The sequence below is a fragment of the Scyliorhinus canicula genome, chromosome 11, assembly GCF_902713615.1.
Source record: "Scyliorhinus canicula chromosome 11, sScyCan1.1, whole genome shotgun sequence".
Taxonomy (NCBI): Eukaryota; Metazoa; Chordata; class Chondrichthyes; order Carcharhiniformes; family Scyliorhinidae; genus Scyliorhinus; species Scyliorhinus canicula.
This window is the reverse complement of record NC_052156.1, coordinates 21,317,075-21,342,822: the sequence shown is the minus strand read 5'-3', so window position 1 is coordinate 21,342,822 and position 25,748 is coordinate 21,317,075. Positions and strand designations below refer to the sequence as shown.

At 46.0% G+C, this 25,748-nt stretch overlaps 1 protein-coding gene across 3 annotated transcripts in view; it reads left to right on the top strand.

Moving 5' to 3' along the window:
• The window catches only part of LOC119973899 (interleukin-17 receptor E-like), a 128,374-nt gene extending 103,279 nt beyond the window's left edge, over positions 1 to 25,095 (top strand). For all 3 annotated transcript variants that reach the window (XM_038812488.1, XM_038812489.1, XM_038812487.1), the window contains exons 10-16: positions 6,850 to 6,897; positions 9,127 to 9,172; positions 14,037 to 14,185; positions 19,484 to 19,549; positions 22,650 to 22,701; positions 22,925 to 23,029; positions 23,920 to 25,095. In XM_038812488.1, coding sequence (XP_038668416.1) covers positions 6,850 to 6,897; positions 9,127 to 9,172; positions 14,037 to 14,185; positions 19,484 to 19,549; positions 22,650 to 22,701; positions 22,925 to 23,029; positions 23,920 to 24,569 — 1,116 coding nt within the window. In that variant the 3' untranslated portion in view covers positions 24,570 to 25,095. The remainder of the gene's footprint in view (positions 1 to 6,849; positions 6,898 to 9,126; positions 9,173 to 14,036; positions 14,186 to 19,483; positions 19,550 to 22,649; positions 22,702 to 22,924; positions 23,030 to 23,919) is intronic.
• The last annotated feature ends 653 nt before the right edge of the window (positions 25,096 to 25,748 follow it).

The following is a 25,748-nucleotide window of genomic DNA, read 5'->3' as shown; positions in this document are numbered from 1 at the left end:
TTACTGAACCACTTGACGGGAATTAAAACTGAGGATCAGTTTGTCTTTTTTTTTTACAGATGATGCATTTAGTACAACAGAATTCAGTACGGCAAAATACAAAAGTCCCAGAAATTCTAATCCATCCTCCAGTTTGACATCTTTACAGATAGCTTACTGGAACAGGGCATAGCTTGCAACGAATGTACTAAACAAGAGGTTGGTGACAACCCAAAATCTCTCATGCTCCAGGCTCTCCATCAGCTTGGCTGTACCTTCTGAAAGGGCCCGATGAGGCAGCCATTAGTACGTTAAATTGGGCACTCTGTTAAATCTGGTCAGCATTGCCCTCCGAGTCAGACAAAATGTTGTACTAACATTGAACAGATCAGCTGTGAGCCCAGTTCTGCAATATGTTGCAGTTTTGTTCTAACCTTTAAAAGGCACATAGACGCTCGAGAAAAGGTTGGGAGAAAAGTGACTTTGGGCTTTGAATTATTACACTTTTACCTTCCCCGAAGATAGGAAAACTCATACAAGGCATAGATAAGGTAGAAAAAAGGTCTAAAGAGCAGGTGCAATATTCAATGCGTCAACCAATGTAGAGATAAGAAAACATTTATGTCCTTGTGGGATAGTAGCCAGATGGAATAACTGCCCAAGAAAGGCTTTTGATTCAGGGTCAGTTGCCATTTTTAAAAAAAGAAGCTGGATAATTTTAGTGAGAAGCACAGTGAAGAGTTATAGAAATATTTAACAATATTAGAAACTCAGGCCAACCCTCAGGTAGCTCCTTGGGGTGGGTGGTAACAATCGCTCTCCTAAGCAGTCGGAGTGTCTCACTTTTATGATGGATGACTCACCCACTCTTCTATCTAGTTGCACAATAGCAGAACCTAGGAGCATATCTACTGCCTCATGATTGGGACTGGACATTCAAGTATTTTGCATTAATGTTTCTTCAGCCCTTCTGAAGGCAAACTAAGTTAATGTTTGGTGGGTCAAGGTTTGAATCAAGTTCTTGAGTTGCTTTTTTCCCATTAGTTTGACGCGGGTGTAAAGCAACAGTTACGATCAGATTGACCCTGCTCATCCATCCCATTTATCTTCACGGAATAATACAATATGAAGAACGCCTTCTTACTAGATATACATAGCACGTCTTCTGTTTATTGTTTATTTTGTGCCTTTTGAGCCTTGCTAAAACGTTTGCTCTCTCCACTTTGAAGCCTGATGATGTGGCCACCTCCATTCGGAACGTGTCTAATCACTGGGTGCCTGTTGCAGGCAGTCGACCCATTTCGACATGCACCAAGCGCCACTTTAGGTCGGAAGTGCTCATTATAGTCCTGCTGCCGTCCTGAGAGCCCCTCTCTGCAAGTACATGATGTGGAGATGCCGGCGTTGGTCTGGGGCGAGCACAGTAAGAGGTCTTACAACACTAGGTTAAAGTCCAACATGTTTGTTTCAAACACTAGCTTTCGGAGCAGTGCTCCTTCCTCAGGTGAATGAAGAGGTGTGTTCCAGAAACATAAATATAGACACATTCATAGATGCCAGATAATGCTTAGAATGCGAGCATTAGCAGGTAATTAAGTCTTTACACATCCAGAGATAGGGATCATCCCAGGTTAAAGAGGTGTGAATTGTCTCAAACCAGGGCAGTTGGTAGGATTTCGCAAGCCGAGGCCAGATGGTGGGGGATGAATGTAATGCGACATGAATCCCAGGTCCCGGTTGAGGCCGCACTCATGTGCGCAGAACTTGGCTATAAGTTTCTGCTCGGCGATTCTGCGTTGTCGCGCGTCCTGAAGGCCGCCTTGGAGAACGCTTACCCGGAGATCAGAGGCTGAATGCCCTTGACTGCTGAAGTTTTACCCGACTGGAAGGGAACATTCCTGCCTGGTGATTGTCGCGCGACGTCCGTTCATTCGTTGTCATAGCGTCTGCATGGTCACACCAATGTACCACGCTTTGGGACATCCTTTCCGACAGCGTATGAGGTAGACAACGTTGGCCGAGTCGCACGTCGCACATACAGTCCTACCACCCATCCAACACTTGCCTTTCTGTAGAGCGGCCAACCCAATAACACTCAGCCATGATCCAGCAAGCTCCTTCGGCACGCTCCTCGGCATCCTCCAGCTTTTCCGCCCAATGTAAACAAGGCTGCAGTTTAAACTCCACCTCAGCTACTGGTCATCAGCCAGCCAATCAGCCCGTCCTGTCGGTCACCCCAAAACAACTTTTTCATTTTGCAGATAGAAGCTAAATGGACACTTTAATTGTTTCCGTTCTGGGTGAAACGCTTCCTCCCAGCACACAAACCACTTTTGACCTGGGTGTCTTTTTTTAAACTTATAGAAATAAATTTTGCTTATGATAAGGATATTAACATAAAAGGCAACTCTTATTTCCAAATCCCCTCTCTGGAAAAGTGGTAGAAATGTCCAGAAACTTGATGAAGAGGATACCTATTTTCCTGACGTGGTTGGTGCGAAGCAGGGCTGTGGGAGGCATCTCCATGCCTGTCTCCTGCCTTGATGGGACTTCACATTCTGCGATGTCCTGCCCTCTTATGGCCTCAAAACTTGGTTGAGTCACAAATTTGGTTTTATTTCTTTTGGGAAAGGAATTGATTTCCTCCTGGGTGAATTTCCTTTTGCCTGGTAAAAGATTTTGGCCCTTTGCACAGGCCCCAGGATCCGCTAAAAGCACCAAGCAGCGCATCATACCAGAATTTCCTGGGGATGTACCCTTCAGCGAGGGGCAGGAGTGAGTGGAAGGTTTACCTGCCAAACATTATAACCAGCGAGTTACAGTGGGCTGAAACCCAAAAAAGCCAGATTCTGCCTCCAAATCAATGAGACCTCCCTTCTCCAATGCCTTGGAATTTTGAAGCCCATGTTCTTCACATTGCTGAATTGCGGAAAGGTTGCAAAACTCAATTTCTGCTCAGAGTGCCTCAGTGAGTTATGTGCTGGCTCCCCCTGGTGTAAGAGCCTGGCACTGCATCATTTCAGTTTATTCCACAGTTCCCAGGGACATCACCACTGAGACACCTCATAGGTTCTTACCCTCCCACCCCAAAATATTCCATTCCCTACCTTTGGTGTTTCTCTCATATTGTTGACTGAATATCAAGGGGCTGGTTTAGCTCACTGAGCTAAATCGCTGGCTTTTAAAGCAGACCAAGCAGGCCAGCAGCACGGTTCGATTCCCGTACCAGCCTCCCTGGACAGGTGACGGAATGTGGCGACTAGGGGCTTTTCACAGTAACTTCATTGAAGCCTACTCGTGACAATAAGCGATTTTCATTTCATTTCATTTCATTAGCCATGTGATCTCTGTAAAATCTTTCTTGCTGTTCTGTAAATTGCACAGTTCTGGTCCCTAATAGACGAAGGGTGCGATCCATCGCCCACGTTGTGTTCTCCCTTGAGCGCGCTGCGGCCGGTGAATGCAGGGAGAACCCTCTCTTCATGCCTCGCAGGATTCACCGAAGTCCTGCGAGGTGTCGGAAACTGAAACACGCCCACAAGGTTTTAAACTGACTCTGACAAACCTACCGGATATCCACCGGCAACGTGGGGTCCACTGGCCTCCCCAGCAAATGGAACAGCACCCAGAGGGTCTCCCGGGCCATCGGAGACCCCTGGGTGGTCAGGGTCAGTGCAGAGTGGCTCCCTGGCCCTCCCCTGGAACGTGGGCACCTAGGCATTGCCAAGCTGACATATTGACACTGCCACCCCGGCACTGTTAAGGTGCCCAGATGGCACTGCCAAACCAGCAGGAGCACTGCCCAGGGCCGTGGTGCCAGTGCAAGGGTGGCACTGCCAAGGGGTGAGGGGGCCTGCCCATGAAAGGAGGATTTGAAGTGTGGGGGTGTGCAGGGCAGATAATTAGGGGCTTCCAGACGGTTGGAGGGTGATGGATGAGGGTCCTGGAATGGAGGGGGTTCTGTAAGGGGTTTTGGGGGGGGGCGGGCATGAAAAGGGGTGACCCCCAGGGACCCCATAGCGGGGTGACCTCACTTGGGGGGTGTGGGGTGGTGCCCATATGTGTGAGGGGTGGACATTACCCATGGATAGGAAGCTCACTTAAAGATCGGGGCACCCTTTCAAAATGGTGAGCTGATCTCTGAGTTCAGTTTAGGACCACTTGGAGCTGTCAATCAAACTATGAATTTAGAGGCCCCGCACTGTGATGAGAGGGCATGGAAGAAGTCATGCAGCACTAATCATATAATGATAACTCTCAGGCTTATGTCAACAAACATGTCTTGAAATTGCAATCACTGATTTTTATTCAACTGAGAGTTCCAGCAGGCTATTTTTCTTTTCAAAATGTAAAGGGCAGGAAATTTAAATCACTTGATAGCTTGACAGTTCCACAGAGCTTTTCCACTTTACACATATTCCTGTTTGTTAAAGATATCTGATCGCTCCAAAAGGTCACCTGACCTCCCTAAAAGTGTATCGTTCTTAAGAATGCTGGTAGGTTCCTCAATGTCTAAGGACCAGCAGTTGTGTTTCTGAAACTTTGATGGACAAAATTGCTTCTGTTTTAAGGCAGCTGTACTTTTCCATGTATGATATACCGCCTGCCCCCGTTTCCACCCTCGTCACCCCAGGTGAACATTGTGGGTTCAGCGGCAGGGGACCTCCGACTTCCGGGCACCGGTACCATTTCGGCTGAGGCATGGAACCCTTCCGACTTTACAGAAATTGAGGCCATAGAAAATGTTTCCGCTTCTGGGGCATCCAAAAAATTGGAGGCAATAAATATACAATGGGATTAATTAGGGGCTCCCAGAAATTCAAGACAAACTACTTTAGCCAGAGAGTGATTCGAATGTGGAATTCACTCCCACAAGGAGCAGCATGGGATAGATACATTAAAGGATAAATATATGAAGGAGAATTGAACAGAAGGATCTGTTTTGCTTTGATTTGATTTATTATTGTCACATGTATTAGTATACAGTGAAAAGTATTGTTTCTTGCATGCTGTACAAACAATGCATACCGTACATAGGGAAGGAAGGAGAGACTACAGAATATAATGTTATAGTTATAACAAGGTGTGGAGAAAAGATCAAATTAATACTAGGCAAGTCCATTCAAAAGTCTGATGAAGCAGTTAGAATGAAGTTTTAGAAGCATAGAACGAGAGTAAAAGATAGAATTGGAGGGTATGCTGGGCACAGCTTGCAAGAAGTCGCCTCGCTCCGGCGCCATCTTGGATCGGTAGGTAGAATTAGATCTGTTGATAGAATTAGATGAAGAGTAGTGGGAGAAAAGCTTTGGGGATTATAAACGCCACCATAGATCAGTCAGACTGCGAGAATGGCCTGTTCCTGTGCCATACACTCAATGGAATCAATATTAACAGGGGGTGGGTTTGGTAAGTGGAATAGCTGGGTGGGTGTGTGCTTTGTCCGCAAGCCGTGGCGTTCTGACTGCACAACACGTGCTATTTTTCTTTAAACTGAATCACAGGTTAGAAACTGGCCTTATTGACCTATTTGACCGCCAGTCAGGTTGGGGGCATTCTGGACCATTCGGTTGCAGGTAAGGAGTGAGGTGGGGTGGGTGGGTGGGGCAGTCTGATCCCTGACCTCTGGGAAGGGGTGCGGTTCGGACCCTTTCAGAGATCCAATCCCCAACCTCAATGGTGGTAAAATGCCATCCCAGAGCTGGCCTGATCCCTAATGAACACAATCTTTGGATGGGGGTTGGCGGGATGATGTGGGGCGATGGGGGTATGTCTGGCCACTGGGAAGGGGGGTGTGGGGTATATCCGATCACTGGGCTGGGAGTAAGGCTCCTGCCCCACATGCTGTGCCGGGGCAGCTGAATATTTCCTGACGGGGTGCCTGCTTCGCTTGAGCTGCCAGTTTTCCTGGGGTCCAGTAAACTCAGCCAGCCAGGATTAAACATGTAAATCAGGTATACGGTGAAGCTCCCAGCCTCATTATAATATTTAAGTTGCCAAGCCGTCTTTGCTCTCGCTCTATTAAAATTTTAACGTCTTCCCCCCCCCCACCCCCGGGTCCAACCTAGCTGTTTGTAAGAGGCTAAAATTACTCTCTGTAATTATTAATCAATATTAAAAGAAGCACATAAATAATAAAAACATAGCAAAACGTTTCCAGATGTAATATTTTGTGATAAAACGAAGAAAATGAGAATATGGTACTGTTATTGGTTTGTTTCAGAAATGTGACTGCAGTCCACAAGGGGTTAACACTATCACATTGCTGTCCAGCTGGCTGTGTGCCGTCTCTTTGGGCAGAATGTTTCGGACGGCAAGAGGTCAGCTCTCCCCATCCTGGGAGTCCTGCCGACTCTCGGAAGCCCACTACCATATCAACGGTCAGCTGAGCTCTGATTGGCAGTGGGCAGGACTTCCGTCCACTCTTGGAAGGATGTCCAGCCTGGGAGAGTGGTCGGCCAATATGATCGGGAGGGGTAATTGCGTTGTTGGAAGGGAAGGCTTTTCACAGGCCAGAGACATCTACCAGCCAGGGGTACTTCAAACTGCAAGAGCAAAAATAACTCTTTTCTTTAAAAAAAAAGTGTGGTACGGAAAAGAAAATGTCCATATTTTGGCTCTTTAACAATAACCAGAAAACTACAGAGATCTCCTCTCGAGAGCAAGATGGAGGGCAGGAGAAAGTTGGGTGACACCTAAGTGTAGTTGAACGATGGGCATCACAGAATGTTCGTGGATGAACTACAATGGATGTGTGAGGCCTGCGCGAGACAGAGGAGTGTGGCGCAGGACAACAATATGGGTAACTACAACAAGAGGACACCACATTCATATCAAATAGTGGCTGATGTTTCCTTTCCTTCTCTTCCACAGGGCTATGTGTTTGAGAGCGTTGACAGACATTCTCAGATGTGTTTTAAGGTAATTGATAGCTTCACTTATTCACAATATCTTATGTTTCAGCGTGAAAGCTCTGTTTCACAGCACATCCCTCGACCCCGCCCCTGGCTCCAATTAGTCACATTGCTTGCCTGATATCCAGTACTGGATGAGCCAATTAAATATTGGGAAGACCGATGCCATCGTTTTAATCCCTGTGACAAATTTTGTTCCCGTGCCGCTCACTCCATCCCTCTCCTTGGCAACTCTCTGATCCTGAACCAAACTGTTCACAACCTTGGCGCCGTATTCGACCCTGAGGTGAACTTGTAAATGTTGATATTCAGAGAGACTTGGGTGTACTTGTGCCAGAAAGACAGAAGGTTGGCGTGCAGGTACTGGAAGCAATGAGTAGGTAATTAGCAGAGTGACCTTTATTGCTAGGGGATAGGAGTACAAGAAGAAGGTAGGAATACAGGGATTTGGTGATACCACATCTTGAATACTGAGGTTTGGTCTGGTGTTGGCCGGCGTGCTGGTTTCCAGGCTCCACCCAATTGCCGAGTTGGCGATGTTTCAGGAATTGTGGGGTGGGGGTTGTGATGATATGCATCACTGTAAGTACACAAGGAGTTAATGTAAATACACATAGACTAGATAGACACTAGAGGGAGCACCAGAGACATGACACACAGACATTCAACCAATAGGTCAGTAAGATAGGACACGACCAATGGGCATTCACGATACACACAGAGGTGACACTACCACAGGGGGGCATTACACCAACCCATATATAAAGGACACAGCACACATGATCTTCCTCTTTCCAGTGGAGACACTCAGTGACTACAGACACAGGGTTGATTGAACATCACACCCACCACGTGGATTGTAGCAGATTGGTTCGTCAGTCTGAGTAGCTATAGAAGGATTAACAGTAGAGTCGAATCCAAGTAGGAGAATCGTTAACAGTAATAAATGTGTTAAAGCTATCTCCAAGTCTGAACCTTCCTTTGTCAGAGTGCACATCAAGGAAGCAGCTTATGCTACGTCAAGAGCATAACAAAACAGGGGTATTGGCAAGGCTACCCACCTGTGTGCAATGAGTAGATGACCTGCCTATTAATGCAAATTAGAGGCTGACTGGAACTTTCCTGGAGCTGTTGGGGGCCAATTCAGCCTCTTGAAGCAGCCTCCTAACGTTAGGCCGTGGCTGGGTGTATGAAGAGCGGTGGGTAGTGGACGGACAGGCCTAGAGGCTCTCCCTGCCTGACTGGGTACTGGAGCGGTCACAGGCCACCTTTTAGGATCATTTTTTTGTTTCAATTTTAAGAAGCTGGAGAAAACACGCCTACATTTTGAAACAACCTCTCCCTTACATACTCCCCATTGTAGGCTGCTGCTGCTTTCAAGCTGGGCAACCTCTGTTTAGCCCTCCAGCATCAAGAGCCCAATTAAATCTGGGGCGGAAAGGCCTCACGCTGTCAATAAAAGACCTTAAATGAGCAATTGGTGCCCATTTAGAGGGCAATATCCAGCTGCTGCCAGTATTAACAAAGTGGCAGGCAGGGGGCCTCATAGTGTGGGAAGCAGAGCAAGCAGACCCTGGCATGTTTCCCACACAAGGCGGTCTTCTGACTCTCATTTCAGCCTGAAGGTGAGACTCAAACGTCCACGGCAAAATCCTGCTGTAGGTGCTAAAAGTCTACCCTGTACAGCAGGTGGGACCATGCAAGACCCACACATGCATTTTAAACAACAGCACAGAATCCCTGCTGTGCAGTAAGAGGCCATTTAGCTCATTGAGTCTGCACCACCCTGCAAAAGAGCACCCCACTCCCCCACCCTATCCCCGTAATCCCACCTAGCTTGCACATCTTTGGATGCTAAGGGGCAATTTTAGCACAGCCAATCCACCTAACCTGCGTAGCTTTGGACTCCTCCATGGACAATAGTTTGTTTGTACTCAGTGTTAAAACTGCACATTTTCAATAGCTCATCTCGACGAAGAATTTCCTGATACTGGATTTACCTGGAACAGATGGAAGTGCTGATAAATAAAGAGATCAAAGCTGGTGCAATTGTATGGAGCTCTGATCCAGCAATGCTTTGACAGCAAGTTGTTCCTGAATGAATGAGCTTGTAATCTGAGGTTATCTGTGGCATGATCCACGAGCGGAGAAAAAGTGATGTTGGTTTTGGCACCACCCATCTCCGTTTTCAAGACCTGATGCCCATCACATTGATGTCCTTTATTTTCTTTCGCAGTTTAAATATAAAAACAGCAGCCACGTTGAGTGCCGAAACAGAGCAGGTATGTCAGATTTGTTTGTTAAATTTTTAAGACTGCAGTGTTTACAGCTTTTAAAATCAGCGTGGGCCTAAATGTTCCATGGTCCACATTTTAGCAGTCAGGAGAAGAATGGGAATAAATCAAGCTCGTTAATCAGGAAAGTCTGCCCTTACTGCAGGACTTGAGCACAGAATAATCAAGGTTGACGTTCCAGTGCAGCACTGAGAGAGTGTGGCACTGTCAGAGATGCCGGGTTTTAGTTCTAGATGTTGAACCAAGGCTCTGTCTGCCCTCCCCAGATGAACATAAAAACTCCCCTTGGCACCATTTTGAAGAAGAGTGGGGGCTTTAACCCTGCTGTCCTGGCCAAAATTTAGCCCCTAATCCACATCACAAAAGCAAGTTATCTGTTTATTTTTGCATTAGACCATAAGACGTGGGAGCAGAAATAGTCCATTTGGCCCATCGAGTCTGCTCCACCATTCAATATGATCATGATGATCTGATGTGCTAAAATCAGATCCACTATCCCACCGTATCCCCATAACCCTTGATTCACTTACTGATTAAAAATCTGTCTATTTCAGCCTTGGACATACTTAACAACCCAGCTTCTAAAGCTCTCTGCGGTAAAGAATTCCACAGATACACTATCCTCTGGGAGAAGAAATTCCTCCTCATCTCTGTCTTAAATAGGTCACTCCGTACTCTGAGATTATGACCTCTGGTCCTAGACCAGGGGTGGGCAAACTACGGCCCGCGGGCCACATGCGGCCCGCCAAAGGTCTTTATGCGGCCCACCAAGATCAAGTCATAAAAAAAAAAATATTTTTTTTAATATAAGGTTACTGGGGGGGGGGGGGGGGGGGGGGGGCTGTTGGGTTACTGGTATAGGGTGTATACGTTGACTTGAGTAGGGTGATCATTGCTCGGCACAACATCGAGGGCCGAAGGGCCTGTTCTGTGCTGTACTGTTCTATGTTCTATATGAGGCGCCCAGAATCATAACCGGGTGAAGCGCCATTTTTGAAAAGTAGAGAAAAAGAGGGCTAAAGGCAGGATGCCGCCGGGGGAAGCGCTGAGGTATATGCCGCACGCTAATTGGTTACAACCGGGACTATTAATTAATATACTATGCGGCCCTTTAAAATTGTGAATTTCTGAATGTGGCCCTTGCACGGAAAATCCCGCCCCACCGCCCCAACGCTGGCTTGCCTATTCTCCGGCGCCGCTTTCCGGTGTCCAGCGGGAGTCCCGCCACACTGGTCTGGGGCCGTTGTTAGTGGCCCCTCCGGCGATTCTCCGGGCCCCAATGGGGCAAGTGGCCGTCAAGCTTTGCCCAGTCCTGCTAGCATGAATTACTCACCTCACACACGGCGGCACCTGGCAGGTAAGTGTGTGGGGGCCGTCCTGGGGGGGGGGGGGGCAGGGGGATCCAACCCCGGGGGTCCCCCACGGTGCCTGGCCTGCGATCGGGGCCTACCGATCTGCGGGTGGGCTGGTTCCGTGGGCCTTCTTTCCTTCGCGCCGGGCCCCTGTAGGGCTCTGCCATATTGCCTGGGGGACGGCATGGAGAAGGGAACCTCCACGCATGCACGGAAATACGCCGGACGTTCTGCGCATGCGCGGAAATATGCTGGTCGGTCCGCGCATGCGCAAGATCACGCCGGCTGTTCCACAAGATCAAGGCGGCCTTTCCGTGCATGTGTGAACTCGCGCTGGTTCTTCAGCGCCGGTTGGAGCTGCGGGAACCACTCCGGCGTCAACCTAGCCCCCGAGAAAGTGGAGAATTCGTCACTTTCGGGGGCCGTTGATGCCGGAGTGGTTAGCGCAGGTTTTTATGCCGGTTTGGGGCATAGCTCCATTATTGCAGAATCCCCCCGTAATGTTTCAATAAGATTACCTCTCATTCTTCTAATCTCCAGAGAATATAGATTGAATTTAGATAGCCTCGCATCATATGACACTCCCTCATAGACTCCTGGAGTGCAGACTGAGGCGATTTGGCCCATCAAGTCTGCACCGACCCTCTGAAAGAGCACTCTCCCTAGGCCCACTCCCCCGCCCTATTCCTGTAATCCCACCTAACCTGCACATCTTTGGACACTAAGGGGCAAGTTTAGCATGACCAACCACCTAACCTGCACATCCTTTGGACACTAAGGGGCAAGTTTAGTATGGCCAAAGCACCTAACCTGCACATCTGTGCACTTCGTCCCAAGGAACAATTTAGTGAGCCTTTGCTGCACCGCCTCCAATGAAACCTCTGGCCTTGCCTCGGGATGTTGATCATCTGACTTGCAGAGTGATTCATCCTCAGGTGGATGTGAAGGCTCCCCCCCCCCTCCCCCCCCGCCCACACACCTCCTCAAAATGAAACTCCCATGAATTTACCTGTGCTCACAAAAGCCATACCATGACCCTACCTATCTGGGAGTTTTACATTTTTAAGCAACCTCTTCCGTAAACCATTTGGGACTATCTCCTGGAATTAGTCACTTGACATGAAATGGAAAACCTTAATTGTGTGTTATACTTGCACTTTCCAGCCATATCTGCCAAGTGTCTTTAGGCTGGAAAACTACTACCCTGTACATTGTTCGTTGATTTCTTAAATTTTTGCCTGCATGTTTTAGTCATTGAATCCGAAGCTGTGTTGACAACATGCTTTACAACATAATATTACCTTCAGCAGGGTTGACTTAGAAAACTCCACGAGAACTTTTCAGCTTAATGATAGGCCCATTAGAATAGTTGAAGTACAGGAAGAGGCTATTCAGCCCCTTGAGCCTATGCTGGCTCTCTGCAAGAGCATCTCGGGTAACCCCACTCCCCTGCCTTGTCCCCATTGCCCTGCAAATGTTTTCTCTTTAGATAATTCTATAAATTGCTGCAGAAAGCTGAATTTGAATCTGCCTCCAGCATACTCCTAGGCAGTATTGCATTCCATTGCCTCCTAATGCGGTGTGTAAAATAATTTCTCCCGTTGCCTCTCCTTCATCTCTTACATTGAATCTTATATTTACGTCTCATCATTCTAGACCCTTCAATCATTGGAAACAAAATCTATTTATATTTACTCTGCTCCATCTCTTCATCATTTTAACAAGTCACCTTGTAATCGCCTCTCTTAAAATGATAACAGCCTCAGTTTTTCAACCTGCTGATGTAGGTTTCTCTGTCAGTTTTGAAGCTCTCAGATGCTCTTCTTCCCACTGGGCAGCCTCTTGGCAAACGCTGTTTCGCCTTGCGTTGCTGCTGTTTTGCCCTATCCTTGGCAATGAATTGACATAATTCCCACTCTCCATTGCCAATGAGCAGACTGCCTCCAGCAGCCCCGTCCATTTAGGGAGGACCAATTGGAGCACCCGAGGGCTGTAGATGGCCAGCAGCCCCACTGGGAAGAGTGGTCGTCGGCATTGTGGGTGGGAGACTGAGAGTGTGCCTCAAGATGGAAGAGACGTCATAGGGTTCACAAATGTGTCTGGTTTTTCATTTTTTTGAGTGCATTTGCAAGTTTGCGGGCAAGGAAGGAATGGCAGGAGGAGAGCTCGTTTAGGGTTAGATGCTGATGGTGTTCCTTGTACAGTGTGAGGTGCCGGAGGCAAGATTACTCTGGATGACAGACACAGCCATTCAGTTATTTTCAAGGACAAACTGAGGTGATCTTCATTTTAGGAATGACGTTGTCAGAACAGAGAGCGGGAGAGCGGAGAATGGGGGGGTGGGGGGGGTTGAGTGCGAGGGTGGGGAAGTGGTGGGGGAGCGGGGCTGTTGGGGGAATGGTGGGGGAGCGGGGAATGGCAGGGGAGCAGGGGATGGTGGGGAGAGTGGGATGGTGGGGGATGGGAGATTGCAGGGAGGGGGATTGGTGGGGGAGCGGGGGGTGGCAGGGGAGGGGGAATAGGAATGGTAGGGGGCAGACGATGGTGAGGAAGGTCATGATGGGGAGCAGGAGAATGATAGGGTAGCGAGGGATGGTGGGAGAGGAGATGGCGGGGAGGGGGAATGATGGGGGGAGAGGGCGTAGAGAGAGGGAATGGTAGGACAGTGGGGGGTCGGTGGGTGACTGCTTTACAGGCAGTAAACAGACGACAACTTGCCCCTGTACTGTGTGATGTACCATCAATTGAACGCGAGACGAGTTGCTGGACAAAAGTATGGCTTTAATCAGCTAGATGTTAGCCCTGCGGTCGATTACAGTATAAGGACGACCGCCGGGAGTACTGGGTATTTATACCCCGCCCTGGAGGCAGGGTTAACTCAGCCTCTCGACCAATCGGGGAGCCGTCACATGACTGGTCTCAACCAACCGGTCGAGAGGCACATGACCGACCAGGGCCAATGGTAAGCCGGTGTTCTGCACCAATGGCAGGCAGCTATGCTAATCATACCAATGGCAGCAGGGTAGCATGGTGGTTAGCATAAATGCTTCACAGCTCCAGGGTCCCAGGTTCGATTCCCGGCTGGGTCACTGTCTGTGTGGAGTCTGCACGTCCTCCCCCTGTGTGCGTGGGTTTCCTCCGGGTGCTCCGGTTTCCTCCCACCGTCCAAAGATGTGCGGGTTAGGTGGATTGGCCATGCTAAATTGCCCGTAGTGTCCTAATAAAAGTAAGGTTAGGGGGGGGTTGTTGGGTTACGGGTATAGGGTGGATACGTGGGTTTGAGTAGGGTTATCATGGCTCGGCACAACATTGAGGGCCGAAGGGCCTGTTCTGTGCTGTACTGTTCTATCTATACCACCACACTGTGTTTTCTAAAGCATTAAATGATCCAATGTGAATGAAAGAAAATCTTTATTTTAATTTGATAGACTTGAGACTGTGTGATAATTTGCTATCATTAATTAGACTGACTAACATTGCAGAGTCTCTTTTGTTTGCAGAAACTGATTGGAACGTAACTTTGGCGACAGAATCAAACAAACTCTTGCTGACCTTTGCTTCACACATCCCAGCATCTTTCAGTGCCGCTCTATGCAAGACAGAAGGGAAGGAATGCGAAAACACGAGTCTGATCCACAGCATAACCCAGGTCAGAATTTGGATTGGATTTGGTTATTGTCACGTGTACCGAGGTACAGTGAAAAGTATTTTTCTGCAAGCAGCTCATTCAGCACATGGGAAGAAAAGGGAATTAAACAAAATTCAAGAAAATACATAATCGGGCAACACAAGGTATACAATGTAACTACATAAGCACTGGCATCGGATGAAGCATACAGGGTGTAGTGTTAATAAGGTCAGTCAATAAGAGGGTCACTTAGGAGTCTGGTGACAGTGGGGAAGAAGCTGTTTTTGAGTCTGTTCGTGCGTGTTCTCAGACTTCTGTATCTCCTGCCCGATGGAAGAAGTTGGAAAAGTGAGTAAGCCGGGTGGGAGGGATCCTTGATTATGCTGCCCGCTTTCCCCAGGCAGCGGGAGGTGTAGATGGAATCAATGGATGGGAGGCAGGTTTGTGTGATGGACTGGGCGGTATTCACGACTCTCCGAAGTTCCTTGCGGTCCTGGGCCAAGCAGTTGCCATACCAGGCTGTGATGCAGCCCGATAGGATGCTTTCTATGGTGCATCTGTAAAAGTTGGTAAGGGTTAATGTGTACATGTCGAATTTCCTTAGTTTCCTGAGGAAGTATAGGCGCTGTTGTGCTTTCTTGGTGATAGTGTCGACGTGAGTCGACCAGGACAGATTTTTGGTGATGTGCGCCCCTAGGAATTTGAAACTGCTAACCATCTCCACCTCGGCCCCGTTGATGCTGACAGGGGTGTGCACAGTACTTTGCTTCCTGAAGTCGATGATCAGCTCTTTCGTTTTGCTGCCATTGAGGGAGAGATTGTTGTCGCTACACCACTCCACTTGGTTCTCTATCTCCATCCTGAATTCTGACTCGTCAGTATTCGAGATCTGGCCCACTATGGTCATATCGTCAGCAAACTTGTAGATGGAGTTGGAACCAAGTTTTGCCACGCAGTCGTGTGTGTACAGGGAGTAGAGTAGGGGGCTAAGTACGCAGCCTTGCAGGGCACCGGTATTGAGGAATATTGTGGAGGAGGTGTTGGTGTTCATTCTTACTGAATGTAGTGTGTTGGTCAGAAAATCGAGGATCCAGTTGCAGAGTGGAGAGCCAAGTCCTAGGTTTTGGAGTTTTGATATGAGCTTGGCTGGGATTATGATGTTGAAGGCAGAGCTGTAGTCAATAACTAGGAGTCTGATGTAGGAGTCCTTGTTTTCAAGATGCTCTAGGGATGAGTGTAGGGTCAGGGAAATGGCGTCTGTTGTGGACCGGTTGCGACGGTATGTGAATTGAAGTGGGTCAAGGTGTTCCGGGAGTATGGAGGTGATGCGCTTCATGATCAGCCTCTCGAAGCACTTCATTACAACTGACGTCAGGGCCACCGGGCGGTAGTCATTGAGGCACGTTGCCTGGTTCTTCTTTGGTACCGGTATGATGGTGGTCTTCTTGAAGCAGGTGGGGACCTCGGAGTGGAGTAGGGACAGGTTAAAGATGTCTGTGAATACCTCTGTCTGTGTGATATTTCAATCGTTGCCAGGAATCTTGCCAGCTGATAAATTGCAAAATAACCTTTCTTCTAAACAACTCTTGCCACCTTGGACTGTTGGACTGCTATTCGGAAGAAACTATTTCCATGCAGACAGCTGAGAGATGCTTAATATCTTCTTGTAGATTGACTAGATACAAACATATGAGCATGGAATCAAGGGCAGATGGGAGAACCCTTTTGTCCACCTGATCCTTCAAGTACAATTGTAATGCCCCGTGTATCACAATATATACAGTCCCTACCTCACCCAAAACTATGTGGGTTTCTGACAGCAGTGAAAAATGAGATATGACAACCAATTTGGGTGGACTGTCATGTGAGAGTACCTTTAAGAAATGGGTGTTTATAAATGGGCGTGTATATAAATATCTGTAGTGAGCGTACCTTTAAGAAATGGGTGTTTATTACTGCAGTGATGTCAGAGAGTAGGTGGAGCTGGGCTGTCTATCAGCTTTTTACTTTCGTTTTAGGCTGTTTGCTGCAGGGTGTGTTTTAGTTTCATTTTCAGAGCTGGATAGCTGCAGTCACAGCCAGAAGGTGTATTGGAGTCTCTCTCTGTAATCTAAAGAATGTAAATTGATCATTTGGTGATTTAAAACTAATAACTGCTCTCAGTAGTGACTTTAACCTGATGTGTTTCTGCCGAAAGGTTTTTTTTTAAAGTCTTCTGGATGTTAAAAGGTAGCTTAAGAATTACTTAGTGTTGTAGTCTTTGGTTGTATTTGAATTAATGGTTGCTCAGATGTTCACTGTATGCTTTAAAAAGGTTAACTTGAGTTCATAGAATAAACATTGTTTTGCTTTAAAAAATACTTTTCCATTTCTGCTGTACCACACCTGTACAGTGGGCTCTGTGCTCCTCATATCACAATCTAGTAAAAGTCGTGGGTCAGGTGAACTCCAATGGGGCTCTCTAAACCCTGGCCCATAACAGGACGAAATTTGGGAAATTCTTCTTTGACTCCTTAGGGAAATCTAAACTGGTCCAGGGGGTGGGTAATAATGGTATGCAATGCCTGCCTACCTTTTGTATAAAGTGATCTGCTTCCCAGTTCATCTCCCGCTTGGAGGAATTCAGTGTGTCAGCTTTTACACTCTGCATGGCCGTCTGTACCAATATTTTCTGGGAAAGACTAGTTTCCAATTCCAGAATTGTTAACTATAAGATCGTATTTATCCATTGTTATCAATATCTCTGAAAGGTGTATGTATTCATCTTGTCCACATGCACTTTCCAAAGTAGCTAAACAGGAACAGATGGTATGTCTTTACACTGCAGCTGGTGTCAAGATTTTAGTTATCCAGATCAGGTACAGTATATGAGAGAAGAAAGATAAAGTAATGTATTCCCAATTCTCTTGCCGCTGTTTCCATCACTATTTATTCCTGGAACAAGTCGCAGGTCTGTCGCCAGAGGCTTATAGTTGGAGGAGCGCCACTCCACATCAGCGTAACTGACAAGGAGTCTCTCCCACTCTCGAGGTGGTTTAGCACAGTGGGCTGAAACAGCTGGCTTGTAATGCAGAACAATGCCAGCAGCACGGGTTCAATTCCCATACCGGCCTCCCCAAACAAGTGCCGGAATGTGGCGACTAGGGGCTTTTCACAGTAACTTCATTGAAGCCTACTTGTGACAATAAGCGATTTTCATTTCATTTCATTTCAAACCATTAAAAAAAAAACAAGCCCTACGTTCTATTTCTAGAGGGATAGAATTAAAAAATAAGCAAAGTTATGCTGAACCTTTTTCAAACCTTGGTTAGACCACACTTAGAATACTGCGTACAGTTCTGGTCGCTATATTATAAAAGGGTATAGAGGCATTGGAGTAGGTGCAGACTAGATTTACAAGGATGAGAGCAGAAATAAATGAGTAAGTACATCAGGAAAGCATTGGCAGGCTGCGTTTCCTTTCTCTTTTTATATAAAAAAAAGGCTGAGTGTTGACCTAACAGAGCTCTTTACAATCTTGAACGGTATTAATCTAATGGATACACAAGCCCAGATTTTGGCTCCGTGGAGGGGCGGCTGGGGTTGGGTGCTGCAGGCTGGATTAGGAGTCGGGTGGGTGACCCTGAAACAACTGAGGAGGCTGCTTGGTGTGGCAGTGGGATCGCTAGATGTCCTGCCTCAGGGCCCCGACACTCTTTCCAAAGCTTAAAATTAAAGAATGAAACAAGAAGCCTCCCTCCAGCCCTCATAGTCTTGATGCCCCATCCATGCCAACCAATGCCAACTCGTGCTCCATACCCTCCATGCCAATCTATGCCTCTCCACCCACTTTATAGACCCATGCCAACTTAGTGCTAAATCATGCCTACCTATGCCCCCCACCCACCACCTTTTTCTTTTCACCTTCCATGCTAACTCACCCAGTATCCGCCATAGCAAAGCTCAGGATCCATTCAGAGATTTTTTTTTTAAATTCAAAAATACAGTTTTACGTGTCTATTACAGACTTCACTATATTGAAAAAAACACTCTATATAAAAAAAAATTACTACATTTACATTCCTTCATTAGGTAAAGCTTATACACCAAATATTTCCATTCAAACGCACAATCCTAATTGACATCAAGCATTAGAATTCATAGTCCCATATCCAAGAACCTATAACCATTTATAGTTGTCAATGAAATTGTGGAATGGCAGGCACCCTACTGGGATAATGGATGGTTGTGAAATCAATTGCACTATGGTAATTCAGTAATGGAAGCTCTCAGGCTTATATCAACAGAGAGAGTGAAAGAGCAAGCAATCATTTAGATTCCATAAAGGGTATGACTTGCTTTGACAGGTGTGTTTGACAGTTCCTCTTGACATTTTGACAGCTTCCTTTGAAAGCTCCTCTTGACACTTATGCTAAGTCTTCTTGACACTTTTGACACATCCTCTTGGCACATGCTTCTGCTAGTTTTGGTAGTTGATTTTGACAGCTGTGTTGACAGTTCCAGTGAGTTTGACAGTGATGGTTAGTGTACATTTATGCCTACTTTTTAACAATTCCAAAGGCCATTTGAGTTTCCACCAAAGTGCATCTTATCTCCACCAAAGAGCACCTCATGTCCCTCAAAGATATTCCGGTACTAGATCCAAAGAGATAGCATACCTCTTACTTTCCAAATGAATCCGTAAAGTTCAGACCTGCTCTTCCAGGTCAAATCTCCATACTTCGGGATCAATGGTCCAGGGCTGCCAAAATCACACTTGAGTGTAGGCAGCTGATGAATTGTATGACTAGCTGCCTCTGTAAAACCTGCAGTCGCCAAACATCGTCCTCAATCCCGCCACCACAAAAATGGGATTTCTATGTTCAGGCACAGGATTTGGATTTTCAACCACTTACATCATCTTCGCCACGACGACCAGACTCGCTATTGTGGAGAAAATCAAGGCCATAAAGAATATTTCCTCTTGTTGGGAGGAGCATAACTAAAGGCCACCAATATCAGATAGTTGGCAAGAAATCCAATAGGGAATTCAGAAGAAATATCTTTATCCAAAGCGTGGTGAGAATATGGAACAGAGAGTGATTGAGGTGAATAGTGTAGATCTATTCAAGGTGAAGCGAGACAAGCATTTGAGGACAAAAAGGATATATGGTTATGATGGTATATTTATTATAAGAAAGATGAAAGGAGACCCGAGTGGAGCATAAACACTGACATGGACCTCTTGGACAGAATGGCTTATTTCTCTACTATATAGCCTATGTAATTCTATGTGATCCCAATGGATGTTTCATTCTAAAATCTTTATATCGTTCTCAGATTGAATTGAGCACCCAGAAACTCCTTATGATCTTGCCTGTGGAAAGTGGTGAATTCTGCGTAAGGGTATGTAACTCATCAATTATCTTGAAGGTACTCGACAGGGGGATATTGAAAATATCAGCATGGGAACATACGCAACATGGGAAATCCTGTACACTGCTCACACTGGCTTGTTCACAGAAGTTAACCGGAGGGATTTCACTTTCATCAATATACCCTCCCCCAATTTCCCCGGACCAGGAATCAACACCACCCTCTCCCAATATCCCAGGAGCTTCCATCAACACCACCCTCTCCCAATATCCCAGGAGCTTTCTTCAACACTGCCCTCTCCCAGTATCCCAGGAACAGGGATCAGCAGCTGGTAAAGTGACATTGATAAAGCGTCATTTTGACCCGGTAAAGTCAAGAAGTCGTCCATTAGTGGAAGCCATGGTGAAATATAAAATAGGATTAAGCACGGTTTTGACCTTCCATCACACTTTGTGGTGAGAAAAAGATTGAGAACCAGAGAGAAAAAAGAAACTAGAAAGAACTGCTGTGGTAACATTGGATGACTGATTAACTGAGTGGGTTAATATCACCATTAAATAGTGGAATCCCATGGGAACACATTTACCTCCAACTTACTATCTCTTCTAGCCGATTTGTTGATTCAATTCAGTATCGAGGAGGCATTCAGTGAAACGTTTATTTAACATTTAACATCCCTTTGGTCTGTTGGAGTTCTATTTCCAAGATCACTGTGGACCAGCTTTATACTGAAGGTGGGTAAATAGCCATTGTCCACAAGGGACAGTAGGTATCTCTTTCCATGAGGGAAAGAGAGAAACAATTGGTTAATTAACTTGAAGGGTGCCACTGTACGTCAAGCGTGTTGCAGGTGAGGTGGCAGGTCCCAAGTCTGCCACAGCCAGAAGAGGTATTGAATCTGTGCTGGTGACATTATTCTGAACCACACTCAAGCCATCTAGTCAACCGAGCTAACCAGCCCCTTACTGTTGCAATAATGGATACTTTTTAAGTTCCAAGTGGAGAGCGGGTATTACTGACTTTACTGACTAAAGCAAATACACAGTTTGTAGGGGTGGTGAAACAGCAGTGTTCTAATAATCCATGACTGAACCTGTTAGTAGTTGGCACATGAAATCTCACACTTGCTGAGATTTAATATTTTAAACACCAACTAGATATTTTCAGAGTATCTGGACCTCTTTGTTGCATTCGAGGAACCAGCTCTGCAGGGCAATAGAAACTTTTGAAAGAGGCGCAACATCGTATGCCTTGACCCGAGCCCTGCCTGAAATACTTCTGGATGTAGCACCATGTTAGCTTGTATCTGTATGCCTCTTTATTAAGTTCTCTTTTCGGTGAAAGGCGAATGATTTATTGATGATGCATCCGCACCCTCTGAATTTGATTACAATATTAGAATTGGCGGACCTCCGTGAATGGAAACACTGTACCACAGGGACTGTACCAATATACCATTGTACCACAGGAACTGTACCATTATACTACAGGGAATGTACCACTATACCACTGTACCACAGGGACTGTACCGCTATATCACTATACTACAGGGAATGTACCACTATACCGCTGTACCTTGGGGACTGTACCACTATTCACTGTACGGTAGCACAGTGGGTAGCACTGTTGCTTCACACTGCCAGGGGACAAGGTTTGATTCCCTCACTGTCACTGCCTGTGCGGCGTCTGCACGTTCTCCCCGTGTCTGCGTGGGTTTCCCCTGGGTGCTCCGGTTTCCTCCCACAAGTTCCGAAAGACATGCTGTTAGGTGAATTGGACATTCTGAATTCTCCCTCTGTGTTCCTGTGTGGCGACTCGGGGATTTTCACAGTAACTTCATTGCAGTGTTAATGTAAGCCTGCTTGTCACAATAAAGATTATATTATTATACAGGGATTGTACCACTATTCTACAGGGACTATACCATTGTACTACAGGGATCAGTGCTGGGTCCCCTTTTATTCGTGATATATATAAACGATATAGATGAGAATGTGTGTTGGGCTGATGAGTAAGTTTGTGAATGACACGAGATTGGCAGGGTGGTTAATAGTGAGGAAGAAAGTCATAGATTGCAGGAAGATACAGATGGGTTGGTCAGATGGGCAGATCAGTGGCAGATGGAATATAACCCTTAAAGATGTGAAGTGATGCGCTTTAGAAGGAGTAACAAAACCAGGGAGTACTAAATGAATGGCAGGACACTTGGAAACTCAGAGGAACAGAGGGAATTTGGGGTGTTTGTCCAGAGATCCCTGAAGGTGACATGGCAGGTTAATAGGGTAGTTAAGAAGGTCTTTATCAGTCATGGTATAGATTATAAGAGCAGAGAGGTTATATTGGAGCTGTACAAACCTTATGTTGAGCCACAGCTGGAGTGTTGTGTGCAGTTCTGGTCGACTCACTATTGGAAAGATGTGATTGCACTAGAGAGGGTGCAGAGGAGATTCACCAGGATGTCGCCTGGGATGGAGCATTTAAGCTATGAAGAGAGGCTGGATAGGCACGACTTGTTTTCTGTAGAGCAGAGAAGGCTGAGGGGGGACCTGATTGTGGTGTACAAGATTGTGAAGGGTATGGACAGGGTGGATAAGAAGCAGCTGTCAATAATGAGGGGGCGTAAGTTTAAGGTGAGGGGCATGAGGTTTTGAGTGGTATTGAGGAAACATCTTTTCATTCAGAGGGTGGTGGGAGTCTGGAAGGCACTGCCTGGGAGAGTAGTAGAGGTGAGGAATCTCACAATCTTTAAAAATTACATGGATGAGCACTTGAAATGTCATAATATTCAAGGCTATGGGCCAAGTGCTGGAAAGTGGGATTGGTGTAGATTTAGTGTAGTTTTGTTGGTGCAGACGCAATAGGCCAAAGGGCCTTTTTTGTAGTATATGACTCTATGATTACTGGCTCTTTGACTGCTGTGCAGTACTCCCATCAGCAAAGCCACCAATGCTCTTCCCCCACCACATAATGGAAGCTTTAGACTAAACTGTTCTTCAGCAGGTAGAGGTATGATCAAATAAAAGATCAAAAGCAAGTGATTTAATACGAAGCAGATAAATTGGAGTGGAACCACTCTGTTGCAGTAGTATCTATTAGAGAATTTACCACCTTGTTAAAATCTCTTTCCCAGGTGTGGCGTTCTGATGTGGCTTTCTCTGGGAAGCAGCTACTTTGTCCACATTGTAAGTGTTACAATTTGTTTTAGAAGACCAAATATTGTAATTTATTGTATGACGAGTGTGATATGTCACAAATGTTTATATTCTAACATCAAGATTCTGAAAATTCAAAGTGCATTTTCAATTTTTATAAGAATGATCATTTCTATTGAATTCAATCCGAATCTGTTCTGTTCCCACTTGTTTTCTAAAATGTCCTTTTTTGTGCTTGTCTTTTGTTTTACAGACCCTCGTCATTGGATAGGCCTACAAATCTTGGGCACATTGGCTGCGTTAGTTGTTGTTGTATTGTTTGTTTATATCGTCTGGAAGTTTACAACTAAAGTATCAGGTAACATAAAAATATATTTTAGAATCGTACAGCACAGGAGGCCATTGGGTCCATTATGCCTGACTAGCTCTTTGAAAGAGCTATCCTTTTAGTCTCAATCTCCAGCTCTTTCCCCATAGCTCTGCAAATTTCTCCTTTTCAAGTACATGCTGTATCCAATTCCCTTTTCAAAGTCATTGTCGAATCTGCTTCCATCACCCTTTCAAGCAATGCATCGTAATAACTCACTGTTTAACATTAAAAAAAAACCTCTTTAAAGGTATGTTTGGTTGATATCCACAACACAAAAAGTGTTCTGGAGTCAATCCAATTAACATTGCAGTCAAAAAGTCTCTCAGAGATGTCAGTTCTGTGTGCTGTTTGCAAATTTACCCATAACCATACATCATTCAGTCTCATACCTTGGGGATGGAGTCAGACTTCCACAGCAATCCCAAGCCATCCCCTACCCGACATAAACTTCTCACCTGTATGCTTTTGGCTTCTGCAGCAAAAGCTGCAACATCCATTCTTCCATATATCCCTCGGTTACAGTGGTTTATAACTGCACACCAGGACTCCTTTGAGTTCCATCTGCTTCTTCTGGGCGAGGGATGGGTTTGTTGTGACTGCTCCTTTTGGGAACATCAGCCACAGTCAAAATCCGGTAGCCCCTGCTGGAGACTGTGGACACTAAGGGGACCAAAAGTGGGCTCAGCACTAAATGTTTTCAGTCTGCCAGCCTGTCTCATCTCACAAATGAGATGAAGTTTTTGGAAAATAATGCTGAACAATGGCTGGAGCGTAGGTAGCCACAACCCAACGTTGTCACCCTCCAAGCAAGAAAGTGATACTTATTTCAGTGAAGGAGCATGATCCTAAATCTCCTATTTTTTTTTGTATCTTGGCAGCCCCACTTTGGAGAAGAACAGTGCTGGTGATGTATTCTGCAGATTCTGAAGAGCACAAAACATTGATCTGTGCTTTTGCAGATATCTTGAAGACGGAGCTACACTGCAACATCATCCTGGACCTATGGGATACTGGCCGAGTGGCAGAGATTGGTATCGTCTCTTGGCTTTACAGCAAGAGGGAGCTTGTAGAGCACGAAGGAGGGAAGATAATAATCATCTGGTCAAAAAGAAGCCAAAAACTGTACAACCAATGGAGCAACTTGGACCCAGGAAGCAAAGCCAAGCACAGTGACGTACACGACCTTTTCAATACCTCGATGGCTTGTGTTTACAATGACTTTTTAAGGAACAGGAGGATTAAAGATTACAGTATTATTTATTTTGGTGGACTATGCAGCAAAGAGAACATTCCAGAAATATTTACCAAGATCCCCAAATACCGAATGTTAAAGGATTTTTCAAGCCTGGTGCGCACATTGCTCTCTGCTCCCAAACTTCCATGCAGCCTCAGGTTAGGCACTAAGTTTCTGGTGCGTAAGATCCTGCAGTCTGAAAAAATGCAAAAGCTGAGAAAGCGGATAGAGCAGTGCACAAAGTTGCAGGGGCATGGGCTTCTCTGCTGTGAGGACCGTGACTGCTCAGACTGAGGTTGGTTGGGCCTGACCTGTTCAAAATATCTCACCAGAAATAAGGGAGAGAATGAGGGAAGAAGGATTGAGACCTTTGCGGTTAAATGGCACAATTACGCCTGTAATGTGTTTGGAGTGAACCTCATGATTCTTGCACCCATCCATAATGAAGGACCCTGTGCAAACAGACAGGTAGGAAATCCATTGCAAGCAAAGGACTCCAAGAAGTCGGCTATTCTGCGAAAGGTTAAACGCAACAGTAGGAGAGTGGAGTTTGTTAAGAATTTAACCCAAGCGACTAGTGTTCAGAATGTAAAGGTGTCACATGTGGAGGGAGGTATTGAGATATGTGAATATTTTTCATGTTGTGGATCAGAGTTTAAAATCAGCTTCACAGAGACACATTGCAAGGTCAACGCCATCTCAACCTTGCCCCTCGCCTGAGGTGTGGTGATCCTCAGGTTAAACCACTGTGGTACACAAGGGGTTAATGTAAATACACTTAGACTAGATAGACACTAGAGGGAGCACCAGAGACATCATGACACACAGACATTCAACCAATAGGCCAGTAAGATACGACACGACCAATGGGCATTCAAGACACACCTAGAGGTGACACTACCACAGGGGGGCATTACACCAACCCATATAAAAGGACACAGCACACATGCTCAGTCACTTTCCAGTGGAGACACTTAGTGAGTACAGACAGGGTTGCTTGAAACACATCACAACCACCACGTGGATTGTATCAGACTGGTTAGATAGTCTGATTAGCTATAGCAGGAATAACAGGAGAGTCGAATCCAAGTAGGAGAATCGTTAACAGTTTAATAAATGTGTTAAAGCTATCTCCAAGTCTGAACCTTCCTTTGTCAGAGTGCACATCAAGGAAGCAGCTTATGCTACGTCAAGAGCATAACAAAACAACCACCACCAGTCAGCTCTCCCCCTCAAAGGGGAAAGCAGCCTCTGGTCATCTGGGACTATGGCAACTTTACCTGACCTTTTATTTTAGGAAAGTAATGCTGAACAATGGCTGGAGCCTATAATAATGATGCTTCATAGTGAAGAATGGGAAACACGCCTGTGATAGGATGGGCAATAATATTCTGGGTCCATTGTCTGCTCCTTAAATCTATGTTACCATCAATGTCAAGGAAAAAGAAGTTAAACTACCCAAGGGCTAAGGGC